Source organism: Dama dama, chromosome 9 (assembly GCF_033118175.1).
Source record: "Dama dama isolate Ldn47 chromosome 9, ASM3311817v1, whole genome shotgun sequence".
NCBI lineage: Eukaryota > Metazoa > Chordata > Mammalia > Artiodactyla > Cervidae > Dama > Dama dama.
Genome location: NC_083689.1, coordinates 23,934,044 through 23,950,399, shown reverse-complemented (window position 1 = coordinate 23,950,399; position 16,356 = coordinate 23,934,044). Strand labels below are relative to the sequence as shown.

Genomic DNA, 16,356 nt, shown 5'->3' with positions numbered 1-16,356 from the left:
CCCCGTGTGTCTGGGTGACACCCGCAGGTTGTGAGTGTGAGTCTGTGTTGGTGGCATCCTGCAGAAGGTGTGCGTCCGAGAACCGAACCGACTGAGCATGGGCCCGGGGGTGTCCAGGTGACACCCGCAGGCTGAGTGTGTCTGTAACACGTCGCAGGCGAGGCGCTGTGCTTTCTGTGTCGGTGTCGGAGTCAAGGAGGCCCGGGCCGCGAGTGTCCCCAGCTGCCTGCGTGTGTGTGTGTGTGTGTGTGTGTGTGTGTGTGTGAGCGCGCGCGCGCCGTAAAGGTGGATCCGCTCCCTCCGCAGAGAGCCCGACTCGGGCCCAGCGACCCGCTGCCGCGACCGTTCTCCCGGCCTCCCCTCGAGCGGGCAGGGCCGGGGATGGAGCCGCAGCCGGAGCCGCCGGAGCCGGGGCCGGGACGCCGAGCGGCCTGAGGCGCGGGCGGCGCGCGGGACCGGGGGGAGGGCGGGCCGAGGGGAGGGTCCTGGGCCGGGGGGGCGGGCACGGCGCGCCCCCTCCCTAGCGCGCTCGCTCCCTCCCCCGCGCGCCCTCCCTCGCCGCCTCCTCCCGCCGCCTCCGGCCCCCCCTCGCCGGGGACCGAGCGCGCTCGCTCCGGCGCCGGCCTCGCCTCCTCGCAGCAGCGCCATGGTACGTCGCCGCCCCCACTTTCGTTTTCGCCGGGGGAGTTTTTGGGGTGGTGCGTGGGCTCCCGGCGAAAGTTGCGAGGTCTAGGGGGGCAGGGGGCGGGGGCCGCCGGGGGAGGGGCTCGATGCGGGGAAGCCCCCTCCCGCCCGCCGCCCCGGGACCCCCGCCCGCCGATCCACCCCCCCGCGGCTGAGGGCGGAGCTGGCGCGCGGGGCGCAGCGGGGGACCCCAAGTGGGGGGCCCCTCACGGGCGCGGCGGAGTTAGAGGGGAGGGCGGGGCTCCCGAGAGAGGGTCCCCCCAGGCCAGGCCTCCGCCCCCTCCTTGGCCCAGCGGGAGGGCGCGGCTCCGGGCTCGAGACCCCCGAGCGCGCAGCCCGCGGGGGATCCGGGGTCGGGGAGGGGGCGCCCACCGGGGCCGTGCGGGGCGGGGGTCGCGGCGGCCCCCGCGGGCTGCCCCGGCCCGGGCGAGCGCGGCGCGCCAGCTAGCGGAAAATGGCCGCTGCGGAGAGGGGCGGAGAGCGCGCAGCGGCCGCCGCCGGGCGCCTTGAACTTGGAGCCGGGCGGGCGGCCGCGCTCGGCGCCGCGCTGGGGCAGCCACCCGGCTGGCCCTAGCGCCGCCTGAGCCCCGCCCCCGGGTCGACCCCGGCCCCGCCGCGGCGCGCGACGGGTCCCAGCCGGGAGGGGTCACCGGGTCTAGGCCGGGCGCGCCCCAGGCCCGCGAGCGCCGGTAGCTGCACTTCAAGGTTCCGGTGTCCGGTCCGCCGGTGTCGGTGGCATCCGCATTCAAGGGCTACGTTCGGGGGCCCCTGTGCTCTGCAACGGGTCGACACGGGTTCCTGGGGGTGTATTCGAGAGTCTGTGCGGCTAGGTGGTCCCATCCCTGTCCGTGGGTCCCCAGGCGTGGGGTCCTCTCCTTTATGGATCTGTGTATCTGCGCATCCACGTGGCTGTGTGTGTGTTGTGTTGCGTGTTGTTAGAGCATTGTGCGACTACGGGACAGTGTGTACGTGTTGGTATAACTGGGCGACTGTGCCATGCGTCCCCGTGGGGCGGTGTTGTGAAGCAGTGTGTCTGGGTTGTGTGTCCCCGGGGAATGTGATGTCCCTGGATGACCGTGGGGGTGTCCCCGTGTGAGTGGGAGGGGGGGTTAGGGGGTTGCCACTGAGTGGGGAGCTGTGTCGTGTGACTGCGTCTCCGGGGACATTTCGGTGTCACTGTGTTCATGTGACTGGGGCTAAGTGACTATTCCTGAGGATGGGTCTACGCTTTCTCCCCTACACCCTCCAGTCCCTTTTTTCCCGTAACCCGAGCTACCAGGTGGGGGACGATGGCTTCCTCTACTTTGCCAAAGCTCCGTCCCTTCTTCTCACTCCCCACCCAGTTCCTTCCAACTCCCCCTGCCTCGGGGTCCCCCGTCTGCGCGGCCCCAGGTGGTCCCAGCTTGAGGTTTGGGCACGAGGTGGCGCCGGGACGCGATCACACGGCGGCGATGTCTCCCAGCAGGGGCTGCGCGTGCGCGGGGACCTGGCCCAGAGGGGGGCGGGGCAGCGGGGGTCCCCACTCCTCCTCTGAGGAGGTCCGGAGGGATGGGTGGTTACCCAAGCTCGCGTGGGTTAGGTCTGGACCAGGGAAGGGGCCAAGGAGACCCTCTGGGCTGGATGAGCAGGGAGCCGCACCCCGAGCCCTGCCTCCAGCACTTGTCTGGGACGCGCCAGACGCTTGGGCACGCAGTGTTGTTTTCTCCCCTCCAGGGGAATCCCCACCGCGCCCCCACGCCCCACCCCAGGGCGCTTTATTTAATTTTCTAAGTATAAAAGCCCCAAGACTAGGCGAGAGTCTTTAGGTCTTACTTTGAACCTGCATCCCCTTTGGGGGTGCTGTTTGGGAAGGGTAGAAAAAGGGGTCCCACAGTGACACAGGGAAGCATCCACACCCAATTTACGGGTCCTCAGCTCATGTGAGCTCCCCCACCCTCAGGCCCCTCCACAGCCTGTGCTGCCCACCCCGTACACCCACTGCCAGCGCTGAAACATTGCCCTCCCCACCCCCCATCCCCAGGCACTGCCCTCCGCCACACTGGCCTCCCTGCCCACCTGTCACCGGGTGCACAGGGGAACACCTTCGTGTCAGTCAGTAGCACACACCCGTGACACTCACAGCTATCTGTTCACAGCCACACGTGTATAGAACTGTGCCCCTACACAGGTGCACACACAATCACACACAGGCAGGCAGCAGACACACAAACAGGCACCTGCGTTTGTGGGAGGGGGAGGAGCCAAGCCCACCCCGCCCTCCCCCAGTTCCACGTGGAAGCCACTGTCCCTGAAGATCTGGAGAGCAAAGACTCCAGTTGTGGGGGCAACTGGCGGGGGCGGGGGGGACAGCCATGAGGGAGGAGCAGGAATGCAGTGTGTCGTGTGTCACTGTGTGTGTGTTGTGTGCGTGTGTGATAGTCACTCAGTTGTGTCCAACTCTTGGCGACCCCATGGACTATAGCTTGCCAGGGTCCCTCTGTCCACGGGATTCTCCAGGCAAGAATACTGTAGCGGGTTGCCATTTACTTCTTCAGGAGATCTTCCCAACTCAGGGATGCTGAATTGCAGGCGGATTCTTTACCGTCTGAGCCACCAGGGAAGCCTCTGTGTGAGTGTGTGTGTGTGTGTGTGTGTGTGTGTGTGTGTGTGTGTGTGCTGGTGTATAATCCTGGGAGGCGTTCTGCCTATGGGTGCTTGTGCTCCTACGCATGTATGGTCGTGTTGTGGTCTGAGTGTCTTATCGTGGCTGGTTGCACTTGTGTTGTATTTGGGGTTGTGCATGCCCTCGTATGGGTCTGTGTGTCTCTGTGAGTCTACGTGAGTCTGTGTGTGTGTCCCCTTGGGTCTGGGTATCTGTTGGAGTCTGTGTGACTTGCAAGAATCTGTGTGCCTCTGTTGTGGTGTTTCTGTACGTCTTTCGTGGCATGCTGGGTGTGTTTGTGTGCCTCTGTGTTGTATGTCTGTGTCAGCCCTAGTGTCATCCCACCATCACTTCTCAAGGCTGAGGACCTTAACATCCCCCTCTGGGGGTTCAATTTCTCATCTGTAAAATGGGGACCCACAGGATGCCCTGCAAGTTTGGAGGAGGAGTGGTCCTGCCCCGCTGGCTGGAACTCAATTTGCTGGGTGTGGCAGCTGGGGGGTTCCCAGGCGGCTCCAGCTCTTATCCTTCCTCCCTGAGGTGCTCTTGCTTTTTAAAATTTTGCTGTGGATTCCACTCATATTGTTAAAGTTTGCCTTTTAATAGCACAAGCCACTCATGAACATCTTAAGAGGATGTAGAATTACCCAGAGTAAAAATCAAAGCTTCCTCGTCACCTCCACCGTGTGGGACTCCCTACTCCAAAAAACCCTATTTGCATCCAGCTTTGTCTGAGCAGCTACACATGTAACAGATACACATTCTTATAAAGGATATATGTATACTCTTTAAAAAAAATTCCCAGATGAGATCTTGAGTCTGTTTGCTGAGTCTACAGCAGAGGTTCTCCCCAGGGGACACTGCGTGAGGTCTAGGGCCACCCGTGGTTGTCACACTGTGGGGGGGGTGGGCTCCTGTTGTCCACCCCTCACAGTGCTCAGGACAGCCCAATCAGAGAGGATGGTCCGAAGTGCTGGGTGGGGCGGAGCCCTGGACTTCGGGGTGTTTCTTGGAGGCGTCTCCTGGTAGGAGTCCCTTGTTCTTTTGTGCCGCTGTGTAGTATTTCTGGGTGGCACTGCTGAACTGGTCCCCACGACGGACACGGTAGCTGGCTCCATATTGTTGGCATTAGTGTTATAGGGTGACAGTCAACACCCTCCTGTGTCTGTAGCTGGGACAGTTACAGAGGAGCCTAAGAGTGAGTGATGGGGAGAGCATTTTTAAACAAATGAGTTAACTTATGTTCCAAAGAGCCAGGAGCTAAAGTCATGCGACGCCCCCCTCCCCAGATGTTCCACACATAGGTCCAGTCCAGCAATTGTTTTGTTTCACAAATACTATGTGCAGTCCAAACATTGGCCGATTTACCTACAGCAGGCCAGAGGGGTAGAAACTATTATCACCCCATTTCTTAGAACGGGAAGCTGAGGCACAGGCAATTTGGGCTCCTGGCTAAAGGACCCAAGACTGTAACCCTGCACTAAAACCGCCCTGCTGTGGACCTCCTGTGTACACTGTAGGGACCTCTTTCTGCTGAACTGGATGATATAGATAGATACAGACAAACGCATTGCTAAGTCGCTTCAGTCATGTCTGACTCTTTGCAACCCCATGGACTGTAGCCCACCAGGCTCCTCTGTCCGTGGGATTCTCCAGGCAAGAATACTGGAGTGGGTTGCCATTTCCTTCTCCAGGGGATCTTCCCAACCCGGGAATCAAGCCTGCGTCTCTTATGTCTCCTGCATTGGCAGACGGGTTCTTTACAGCTAGCACCACCTGGGAAGCCTAGATAGATAGGTAGATAGAACTCTTCACTCTCAATTGTGAACTTGTACCTGCCACCACTAATATATTAATACTGTCTTTCCACACCTTATCTCAAGGACTCCAATCTGCCCAACCTCCCAAAATGCAAGAGTTGTTATCTATTGTAACCATTTTACAGATGTGGAAACCGAGACTTAGAGAGAGACAGAGAGAAAGTCTGTGCTCTCCAAACTGCATTCCAGAGTAACCCAAACTGCCTGGTGAAGGCTGCATGCCGGGTGGGTGTGGGGAACAGTCTGGCAGTCGAAGCCACCTGGGAGAAAGCTCCTAAGGCATTTGAACTTGAAAATGTCTGTGAATTGGGGATTCTGCCCTCCAGGTGTTCACAATGGTTTTAAAAATAATAAAATATTGCTTTCTGTTATGTTGGCATTTGGATTCCTAGACACCTGTCTCTCCCTTTCATCCTGAGGTTTAAATGCCCTCCATGGTTGCACAGTGGGAATTTAGAAAAACAAAACATTAGTGAAGTGCCATTTGAGTGACTGTCACTCACAGCAGGGGGAGCCGGCAGGACGGAGGGCGTGTGTGTCCCTTGTGAATCCTGCTTTCTTCTGGCCTAGCCCCAGGGCCCCAGGTCAGTAGCATCTTACCTCGGGCCTCGGGTTCCTCCCCTATAACACAGGAGATTAACAGTCTTCCTGGGCATGGGCTGGCTGTCCCAAGTTGGTGAGGGGTTATCATTTGTCCTTGGAGATGGGTCAGAATGGCCAAGCTTTCTAAGAGCACTTCAGTGCATATTTAACGGAAGGTCAAGGCGCTTCTAAGTGCTGTTCTGCTGACCAACCCCAGGGGGTGGGCACTGTTCATCCACTTCACAGGGGAGGATGCCAAGCAGGGAGCATCCTGCTCTTTGAGGTGGCAGAAGCGCCTGAGAGAGGCTGGGAGGGTGTGCAGAATGAACCCAGGGAGGGGTGAGGCCAGGTCTGTCAGGCTCCCTGGGGGCTCAGACTGGAGGAGGGCGGGTCTGTTCTCCAGAGGGAGAACTACAGAGCCTGCAGAATGTGGGCTCTGGGGCCAGGTAACTGGACCCCAAGTCACTCCAGTGCCTCAGTTTCTGGATCCGTCAAGTGGGTACACTATGGGTGGGGGTCAGTAAGAATCACTGACACCTAGGAAGAGGCTGCAAGGGTTTATCTGGCCAGCCTGAGATTCTTCCTGGACGCCTTCCTCCTGGGGTCATGGGGAAACATATGGGGGAGGCCCAAGCCCCACCCCCCCAGCTCCCAGTTCTCCTTTGGTGCTGGCTGAGGAAGCAAGAGCAGAGTTCTGGAGGCTCCCCTGTTGGTTGGGGCCCTTCTGGCCACGGAAGAGCAGTTGTAGCCAAGCCCCTCTGCCTGGGAATTGCCGTCCCGGTCTGGCTTTCGGGGGCGATCAGATGGAGAGGATACCATGAGACCCCCTTCTCCCGCCATGCACCCCGGGTTGTACATCTTTAAGGAGAAAAGCGCGCTCGCGCCGGGCCTCTGCACACGTCACTTCTTCATTCTTTCCCTCCCCCCCACCTTGGCTCCTTTCTCCAACTTCCCGGCCAGCTTGGGGCGGGTTGGGGGGGGGGGGCTTCAAAATCCACCTTCGGCCCCCAAATGTCCCACAAGAGCCACCAACCCCTACCCACTCGACTCGGGCGGGTGATCCAGGGGGACCCGATGCGGTCGGGGTGTGCGCAGGCCCGTTGGTCCCGGTCCGGTGCCCCGGCACAGGACGGCTCGAAATTCGTAATAATAAGCAATGATGGGGGTTCAGGAGGCACGGGGAGCGCGGGGGGAGCGGCTTTCCTTCCTCGCTCGCGCTCTTTTTTCCCCCCTCGTTTCTTTGAAAGTTGGATGTTGAGAAGTGGGAGGTTCGGGTTGGGAGGGGAGAGAAATTGGGGGAGGGAGGGAGGTGGTGGCCGGAGGGAGGAGAGACAGAGACACAGAGAGAGACAGAGACGAGGGGGGGACAGGAAAGGAAGAGAGAGAGAGACTCAGAGAGGGAGAGAGAGAGGGAGTCGGGCGCAGGAGAGAGGGAGAGCGCGGGAGGGAGGAGGGAGGGAGACCGAGGGAGGAGGCGGCGAGGAGCGCGCCGGCTGCGGCCGCGGGGGGGGGGGGGGGGGTTTGGAAAAATGACTCAGTAAGTTCAGCGCGCCCGCTCCGGCCGGCCCTGCGCCTCCCGCCGCGCCCGGGATGTATTCGTCCCCGCTCTGCCTGACCCAGGTACGCCCCCCGCCCGGCCCCGGGAGCGTGTCCCCCGTGCCCCGGCCCGGCGCCCCCAGCCACCGGGCCCCGGAGTTTGGAAGCCCGAGGAGGCGGGACGAAAAAGGCGCGCGTCCCTCCCGCCGCCGCGGCCGGGATGCCCCTGCCTCAGGCCAGGGTCCGGTGGAGGTGGGGGGGGATGGGCTGGGACCCTTATCCGGGACGCCCGCCCCGCGCGCCCCACGGGACCTCACCCCCTGGCGGACGTGGGGGCTCACCCTGCAGTCTCGCCCTCCCCAGACGCAGGAGGGGCACCCCCACCCCACCCGGGAAGGTCGAGGGGTGCCCGGGAGAAGGCCAAAGGCGGGGTTCTGTGCGAATCCCCAGACTGGACCCAGGCCTGCTCATAGGAGGAATCGAGGGGGTCCCGGTTGAACCCTGGACGCCAGGAGACTCTGGAGGGGAGGACCCCTCTGATACGGGGACGAACACCCCCCCCCCCCCCCCCCGCATAAGGTGGTGCCCCGCCACCCTGGCCCTGGCCGCCTTTCCCCCCCATTATTGGCCCACGTGTGCGCGGAGGGGGAGGGGGCACGCAAAGTTGGAGGCACCAGCGGTGGGGGAGGGGTGCTCCAACGTCCCGTCGGGTCTCCCACTCCCCGCGCGCCCCCAACCCCGGCCGATATTTTCGCTGCATCGATTGTGGATTATTGAGCCGCCGCCGCCGGCGGGAGGAGCCGGGAGGCCGGGCGAGCCCGGGTCTGGCCCGGGCACTGCGGCGCTGCAGACGCCCTCGCCAGCTCGGCACCTGCCCCTGCCCCCTCCTGTAGCCTCTCACCCCTGGCCGCGCTCCCAGACTGCCCGGGCTCGGCCCTTGTGCAATGACCCAGGGGGTGTGTGGGGAGGGGGCGGCTGTGCCCGGGATTGCCCCAGGGGACCCCTTCTCTCCCCCGGCTTCCTCCAGGGGAACCCTCCCAGGTCTGCAGGTTCCACTCTCCAGCTCCGCCCCCACCCCACGTCCTTGGATGTCTTTAACCCATGGGGGTCGGGCCTCAGTTTCCCTCAAAGTGACAAGCGGCTGCGGAGGCAGTTTCGGGAGGGAGAGGCAGTGTCAAGTGCGGGCCGCCCAAGCTGGGCATCCAGCGGGCCACCGAATATCCTGAGGACCAACTACCGTGTGGGGAGCACGTGGATGCTAGTCTCTGCTGGGCGTCCCCCGCCACCATTCACGATCCTGGGGTGCCCCTCTCGCATAGCAGGCCCTTTCTCACAGGCCCCCTCCAGCCCCTCCAGTTTCTGGCTCCCCACAGGGAATGTGAGGGCCCATGCCAAGGGGGTCGCCGGGCCTGTCTTACCCCTTATCCTCCGAGTGACCTTGGGGATGTCCCTGCCCCTCTCCAGACCCGCTTCCCCTTCAGAGCAAATTTTGGGGTCCCCCAAAGCAGTCATCGCTGGCTCCTCTCTGCCGCTTGTTGCTCTAAAGATCGCCAAGTACCATGAGGGTCCTAGTCAGGGTTGCTGGGTGACCTTGGGCCTCAAGGGGTGGCCTGGGTGGCCCCGAGGTGCCCCCGCCCCCTCTGTCCTTCCCGCGCTCGCTGGCTCCCTCCCTCTGGGAACCGCCCAGGGGGGCTGAGCCCAGGGAGGCTATTCCAGGCGAGGAGATTGGATGGCAGCCTATTGTCACTGCGCCCTGGAATTCCCCCATCAGGACTCCTTGGGAGACAGGCCTCGGTCCACGTTGCCCTGGGGTGGGGGGGTGGGGGTGGCAGTGAGAAGCAGAGCTGGCCTTCCTCTGCTCCCTGAGCCTGGCTTTCCCTGGGCACAGGGCAAGGATCAGCCAGGCGGGCTCTCGGTGGAAACATGGTAATAAAAAATACCTGAGGTTCTGTGTGCAAAGGACAGGGCGGCCGGGAGACAGTCTGGAGAGAGGACCTGGGAGCTCCCAGGCCAGGGTGGGGATGGGGTGACCGAGAGGCAAGGGGATCCCTCTCCTCTGCTTATTTGCCCGTGGGTGCCCCCCACCCTGGAGGGATGCCTGGGACCCCCCTCAATCTCCCTCCACAGCCTCGGTGTAATCTCCAAAGCTGCATGCAGGCTCAGTCTGGTCTGGGCTTTCCAGCTGGGGGATCTGGAAGGACCCAGACTGTCCACAGAGGACCCCCCCCGCCACTCCTGGCTGCATCTTAATCTCGCCCCACCCAACTTTCTCTGACTGCCTGCATCTCTCCCTGTCTCTCTCCCTCTCCATCTCTCTCCCTCCATCTCTGGGCCTCTGTCTCCCCTCCTCTACTGACTAATTTTACAACCTGAGCCCATCCGAAAATAGCTCCCTTTTAGCTGATCCGACCCGGATCTTCTCAGAGCCGAGACCGGCTGGGGGTGTGTGAAGGGGGACAGCCGGCTGCTCCGGTGCCAGCCTGCCCTGTGCCCCCAAGGTCCTGCCCACCTGGCTGTGCGGCCACGGCCCAGGCGGCCCTGGAGGATTCTGGGAGTGCCGTCCTTGTTTCAATGGTGACTCAAACGCTTTTCACTTTTACTCTTAAGAGGAACTGTGTGGAGCAGCCGTTACTTCCATAAATCCTGCCGGCGGGAAGGCCGGCCTCCCCACGCTTGCCCCGCTCTGGGCCTCCCTCCCTGCCTCCCTCCCGCCCGCCTCTACCGCCACGTTAGTTATTCCGGGTTTGGGGCCAAATCCCTCTTGGCTGCAGTGCCCAGGATTCCCCGGGGCCGAGGCTGGGCCTGGGCCGTGGCCACGGCAGCTCTGGCCGCCAGGGCCCCCCTCATTCATTCATTCTTCCCTTCATTGCTTCACCCCATTGCCTGGTGGGGCAACACTCTTTTTTAAAAAAATCACTGTTTTTCCAGTGGGGAGACTGAGGCTAGGAGAGGGTCCCTGACTCTGTCTTGATTGAATATAATAGATCTTCGTTAAGCGCCTCCTATGGGCCAGATATATGTGGCCGCGGCTTGTGGCAGGGCACAGAAGGCATGAAGTGCCAGCCTAGTATGAGTTCATGGAGGCTCTGCTGGGATTGGGGGGGTGGGTCTCCTAGCATTTCAGCACTGGGAGAGGGGCCAAGATCAGAGAGGGCTAGGGCCTGCCCCCGGGTGGCACAGCATGGCTGGTGAGTCTGGAACTGGAGCCACTGCCCACCTGACTGGCCAGGCCTGGGCAGGTGGGTGCTCCCTGAGGTTACCCCCCATGACCTGTGGTCTGGTGGTCTCCGATTGGCTCCTGTACAAGGCACAACCTCCCCCCATGTCTCTCTCCCTCTCTCTGTCTCTCTCTAAGTCCGTGTCTCTCCCCCTCCCTCCTCTGCAGCAGAGGTGTTCAGGGTCGGGTGCCTTGTAAATCACGACGCTGGGCTTCTGGCGAGTCAGCGTTCTCTCCCTTCCTCCCCTCCTCACTCTCTCTCTTCCTGAGCTGGCCTGCCTCCCTGTCTCCCACCTAACAGATGGGACCCACCAAGTGTCCTGGGGCTTCCTGTCCCATGAGCAGGCGGGTTCACAGTGACCCGCACACACGTATACTGGGTGCGAGTGGACCCTGGGTGTGCCGTCCCCAATGCTCACACTCCCACACGTGTAGGCATACAGACGTGCACACGCATGTGCCCTGACTGGGGTCACTGAGGCAGGAACCCAGGTTGGCCTTGGATATGCATGTAGATCCTGCCCAAGTGGCTGTCTTTAGGCAGGTGTCCTAGTCCTTCCTTGAATGCTTCAACCTTAGCTTGGGGCCTGGTATACAGTCAGTGCCAAATAAGCTTGGCTCTGATGGTGGTTGTTGCTAAACTAAGAACTACAGCTTCCCAGGTGACACTAGTGGTAAAGAACCTGTCTGCCAAGGCAGCAGATGCAAGAGACACAGGTTCGATCTCTGGGTTGGGAAGATCCTCTGGCGGGGGGGCATAGCAACCCACTCCAGTATCCTTGCCTGGAAAATCCCGTGAACAGAGGAGCCTGGTGGGCTACCATCCATGAGGTGGCAAAGAGTCAGACACGACTGAGGTGACTTAGCACAGAAACCGATAACTGGATTCAACACCCCATAGGCACTTTCCAGCTTGTCCTCCTTGCCTTCTGTCACTGTCTGCTCAGGGCGAGCTGGGAGCCAGGGGCAGCAGTGACTCCCCAGAACCTTGAACCACCCCCTGCCAGGGTTTTTCTCTTGGTCTTTCCTCCCCTACCTGCCTAGCTCTGTACAGGGTCTCCCTAAGTTTGACCAGACCCACGTGGGAACCAGCTTCCTTCGTCCACTGGGGTGTGTGCATTGGGAACAAGCAGAGGATGATGTTGGTCCTTTCTAATCTGGATGCCGTTGAAGTGGCAGTGAAGAAACAGATCAAAGCCATGCCCTCGAGGGCTGCAGTATAGTGAGGAGATGGCAGGACCCAGCTGCTGCTTTGGTTTCCCAAGGAGGAGGTGGCACGTGACCCAGGGCTGAGCAGCAGAAGGGGGCCACATGGGATTCAGAGAGAGCAGGTGGGGTGCAGAACAGGAAGCCCTGAGGAATGACCCGACCCCGTGCTCGGGGGGTTGGGGGAGCTGGCAGTGGGGCCAAGGGTCAGGAAGTTCAAGGTCACAGGGACCCAGGTTCAAGTCCCAGCTCAGCCCCTTCCTGGCTCTGTGACTGTGGGCCAGTGGCTTCAGTGCTCTGTGCCTCAGTCTTACAACATTTTCCCCGTTTTGTAGAGTTGAGAGCTCAGTAAATGCTCAGCCTTGCTCCCCGTCTCTCTCCCTCACACCCCAACCTTCTGGCTCGGCATCCACCCAGGACCTCAGGGCACAGAGAGTAAAGTCGGGAGATTCAGGGCTCAGACTCACTGGTCACTTTGCCAGGCTTTCTAGTCCCTGGACTTCGTTCACCCAAAGTCTTCCCAGGGGGTCCTCAAAGGCCCTGCCTGACCTGTCCATCCCCTTCCTGCTCTCCCTCTTTCTTCTCCCTGTCACTCACTCTGCTCCAGCCTCACTGGCCTCCACCCTGTCCTCTCCAAATATAAGGCATGATCCTGCCTCAGGACGTTTGCGTGTGCTGTGTTCTCCACTTGGAAAGCTCCTACCATGGATGGTCATCTTTTAGGTCTTTGTTCAAGTGTCCTCTCCTATGAGAGACCTTCCCTGATCACCTCCAACTAAAAAGAACCATCCCCAGGGGACTCCCTGGACCCTCCCCCCCCCCCCCCCGCCCCCTCAAACTCCTTTAAATTTCTTTAGAGCACATTGCTCAACCTGACATTTTCTTTTTTGTTCCATCCTTCCTTTCTTTCGCTTTCTTTCTTCCTTCTGTCTTTCATTTATTTATTTTTTTTAGCCACACCTCTGAGTTGTGGGATCTTAGTCCCCCAACCAGGGATGAAACCCAGACCCTCAGCAGTGAGAGTGCAGAGGCAGAGTCCTAACCTCTGGATCACCAGGGAATTCCCTGTTTTATTTATTTATTTATTGGCTGCTGCTTGTGGGATCTTAGTCCCCCAGCCAGGGATTGAACCCATGCCCCCTGCAGTTGAAGTGCAGAGTCTTAACCACTGGACAACCAGGGAAGTCCAACCAGACATTTTATTACATTTCCTAGCTTGTTTAACATCCATCCCTACCCAAATCAGGATCTGGGTGAGGGCTGAGCCCAGGACTCTGCTGGGCCCCAGCATCACACATGGAGCTGGCACTCCGTAGATGTTTGTTGAACCGTCAAATGCATTTTTCTCTCATTGGACAAGAGCCGTTCATAAGCTATGATGCTCTGAACTTGGAAGGAGGAATCAGTAGCAAGAACACTTAGTCTGGCACCAAATGGGCCTGCATTCAAATATGAGTTCTGCTGTTTGACACTTAACAAACAGTGGGCTTACCTGGAGGAAGGGACATTGGAACCTGAGTTTTGAAGGATGCACAGGAGTTTGGGATAAGCAATTAGGAAGTGGACAAGAGATTCTCAGTAACATTTGTTGAGTCACTGAGTCACTTAGGAGAGAGCTTTGTGGAAAACTTTTGATTTGGGAATTGGAGTTTCACATCCTGGTTTGCTGTCCTGGACTCTCAGAGTGGGTGAGCCACAGGGAGGCCCAGTAAGGGACACAGCCCAGAGCACAGTTGACCAGTCCATAGTGCCCAGCAAGGGCTTGGACCCAAGTGTCTGCCTGCCAGCTGCTGCTGTCCTCTTTGGCCAAGTAAGGTTTTGGGGGTTCTTAGTCCCCCAACCAGGAATCAAACCCATGTCCCCTGCAGTCAAAGCACAGAGTCTTAACCACTAGACCACCAAGGAAGTCCAGCTTGACATTTTATTAATACTTGTTAGCTTGTTTATTAATACTTGTTAGCTTGTGAAGTCCCAGTCGGCCAAGAAAGGTTTCTGGGGTTTCTTGCTGTCTTCCCTAACCTTGCATCTGTGATTACCAGAGCAGTGGATAAGCTCCTCACTGATCCCCAGCAGGGTGCCAGGTCCCTTTTTGCCCATTGTATAGGATGAGAAACTGACACCCAAGGCATAGCAGTGATTTGTTCCTGGATCATACAGAAGGTGAAAATGGAGGCTGTTGTCACCCAAGCTCATTCCCCCCAGTCTGCCTGGCAGCCAGTGCTTCAACCCTGGGCCTCAGGGTTTGGGGAGACCAGTTGAGCTGGACTCAAAAATGCCCAGCTGTGTGGTCCAGGCTAGGTCTGGAAGAGAACACTAAGGAAAGCAGGAAAGGCTGCCTGAAGGAAGGAACCCTGGAGATGGGGTTTTGAGGGATGCATAGGAGTTCAGGAGGATTCTTGGCTTCTAGCTTTCCTTGGCTGTCTCCCTTGCCCTGTCAACCAGTGAAGGCATTGGGAAGTGTCTGGGGAAGAGGCCTTGGTTGTCACAGGTCTTGTGGGACAAAGAGAGCGACAGGCCTGCCTCTCACCTGGGTTGACCTCCCTGGGAGGACGTGGAGGCTCAGGCAGCAGGTCCGTGACCCAGTTACAGGCTGTTTGTCTTCCTTCCTCCAGAACCAGCTGGGGTCACCAGTGACGTAGGCTCCCGCCCTTGCCTGCCTCCCTGGCATCTCTCCCTAGAGAGGGCCCAGGGAGGAGGGGGTAGTCATACGGCAGGGGTGAGGAGGCTTGGAGAGGGGAGGAGAAGGAAAAGGAGAGAACTCATCAAAGGGGAGGGGGCTCAGAGACAAAGGGGTTCAGAGAGAGTTAGAGTCTGGGCCCAAAATAACCCTAGCAACAACAACAATAATAATAGCATAATTCAGGCTTTTGAGAGCTGGGCAGATAAGGGGGTTCCTATGCTAGAAGGAGCCAGCACCCCCATTCAGCTTGCTGACACCCCAACTGCCCCTTCCCAGCTCCCTCTGATCACTCCCCCAATAAGCTCCCGGCCTTGGATGACAGCCACAGCCCAGGCCTCCTGCTACCATGGTGTCCCCTCCATGGGGGACAGTGCCCCATGCCTCCATGGATTCCCTGCCCCGGCTTCTCTGGCCAGACTCCCAGGCTCTGGACCCAGGTCTGCGAATCAGCTGTGTGACCCTGGGCGAGCCGCTCCCCACCCCCAGGGCTGGCATGTTGAGTGACATGGTGGTACAGGAAAAGCACCCCTGAGGTTGGAGGGGACCTGGCAGGAGACAGCCCCCTCCATTCTCCCTCTGCCTCAGCAGGTCAGCCGGGGCAGGGTGGGGTGGGGCACGGAAGGGGCTGTAAGGTCCAGCCCCTGCCACAGCTGTTACGGTGACTCATGTCGGGGGACAGTGGCGTAGAGGGGGCTGGGCTGGCACAAACAGTACCCCATCCCGCCCCACCCCATGAGGACAGAAGGCTATTTTCAGACCCTCAGTAACAGGGGAGATCTGAGGTCGTCTCCACCCCCAGCACCCCATGGCTACAGGTGGCCCAGGGGAGATGGGGTGCAGGACAGGGAGGAGGCACCTGGGGCGGGGAGTACCGTGTGCATCCAGGCCTGGAGGTGGGGCCGAGCCTGGCCACATCCACCTGGAAACCAACTGGTGGCCCAGAGCAACTGTGTCGTCATCTCCCCGAGAGACCCCTGCCTCACGGAGAGCAGGCTGTTCTGAGAAAGGGGCGGACAGGGTCTTGGTTCGTGTCCTCACACAGACCCTGAGAGCCTCCGGGACCTCAGCCAGGTCTCTGCCTGTCTCTGAGCTTAGCCTCCCCATCACGCAAGGCATAGTGGAGCCCCAGGCCTTTTCCTGCCCCTAGGAGATTGTAAGCAACTAATCCTTACGGCGACAACAATGTCAATGACAATAATAATAACAGCATAATGCAGGCTTTGCTGGGCAGATAATGAGATTCACATGCTAGGGAGAGACATAACCTCCATTCAAGAAGCCCAGTGCAGCCCCCAGGCGAGAGTGGGGATTGAAATTTCTCTTCTCTGTCTTCCTTTCTCCTTGAATTTCTCACCCCTTGAGGGTGAGAAAGCACATCTGGGATGTTCTGCAGACTCAGTTTCCCTTGTTGAAAATGGCGAGAATGAGACAGCCTCCTCCTACCCCCAGAAAGAGGAAAGGGGCCTCCCATGGCCCCATTATTCTCCTAGGGACCCAATGGGGGGGGGGGGGGAGAGCTGCTGTTGTTTCCATGGAGAAGTTGGTTAGGTGTGGCTTCCTGTCCCAGCTCTGCTCCTTGTGACTGAGTCCCTTCTTGGGGTCTCAGTTTCTTCATCTGTAAAATGGGTGTTGCAGCTGCTCAGAAGCCCCACTCAGGCAGTGGGAGAGGGGTGTTGAAGTCACAGCTCTGGGAAGGTCTCTGGCCCTCCTCGGGCCTCAGTTTTTCCATCTGTAGAATGGGTCTGTGCGGGGCAGGCTAGGGTGAACTGACCCCCGGCAACCCTTCTCTCCAGCTCTGAACCTCCATGACTGAGCTCCCCTTTCTCTGCTGCATTCTGAGCTTGCCTCCTGAGCCTCAGGTTTCCCTGCCCCTGCAATGGGTCTATATAGGAACCGCCCCACCCCCCCTCCACCCTTCCATTAGCTCCTGACATACAGTAGGCCCCAGTGGACCTGTGAACCTCTTGTCCTGTGGACCTCAGCTGGTTCT

The 16,356-nt window shown here is 59.7% G+C and overlaps 1 protein-coding gene and 1 long non-coding RNA gene across 5 annotated transcripts in view; one reads left to right on the top strand and one right to left on the bottom strand.

Moving 5' to 3' along the window:
- Positions 1–574: 574 nt before the first annotated feature.
- Positions 575–16,356, top strand: part of NFIC (nuclear factor I C) — a 72,568-nt gene continuing 56,786 nt past the window's right edge. For 3 of the 4 annotated variants that reach the window (XM_061150717.1, XM_061150715.1, XM_061150713.1), the window contains exon 1: positions 7,242–7,347. In XM_061150717.1, the coding sequence (XP_061006700.1) occupies positions 7,318–7,347 (30 nt within the window). In that variant the 5' untranslated portion in view covers positions 7,242–7,317. Of the gene's footprint in view, positions 650–7,241; positions 7,348–16,356 lie in introns of those variants that run through there. The other variant, XM_061150714.1, reaches the window with a different exon arrangement.
- Positions 3,906–8,818, bottom strand: LOC133062133 (uncharacterized). The gene is made up of 2 exons (XR_009694111.1): positions 8,682–8,818; positions 3,906–4,517 (listed from the first exon to the last, which is right to left on the bottom strand). It is a non-coding gene; the product is annotated as an uncharacterized LOC133062133 (long non-coding RNA).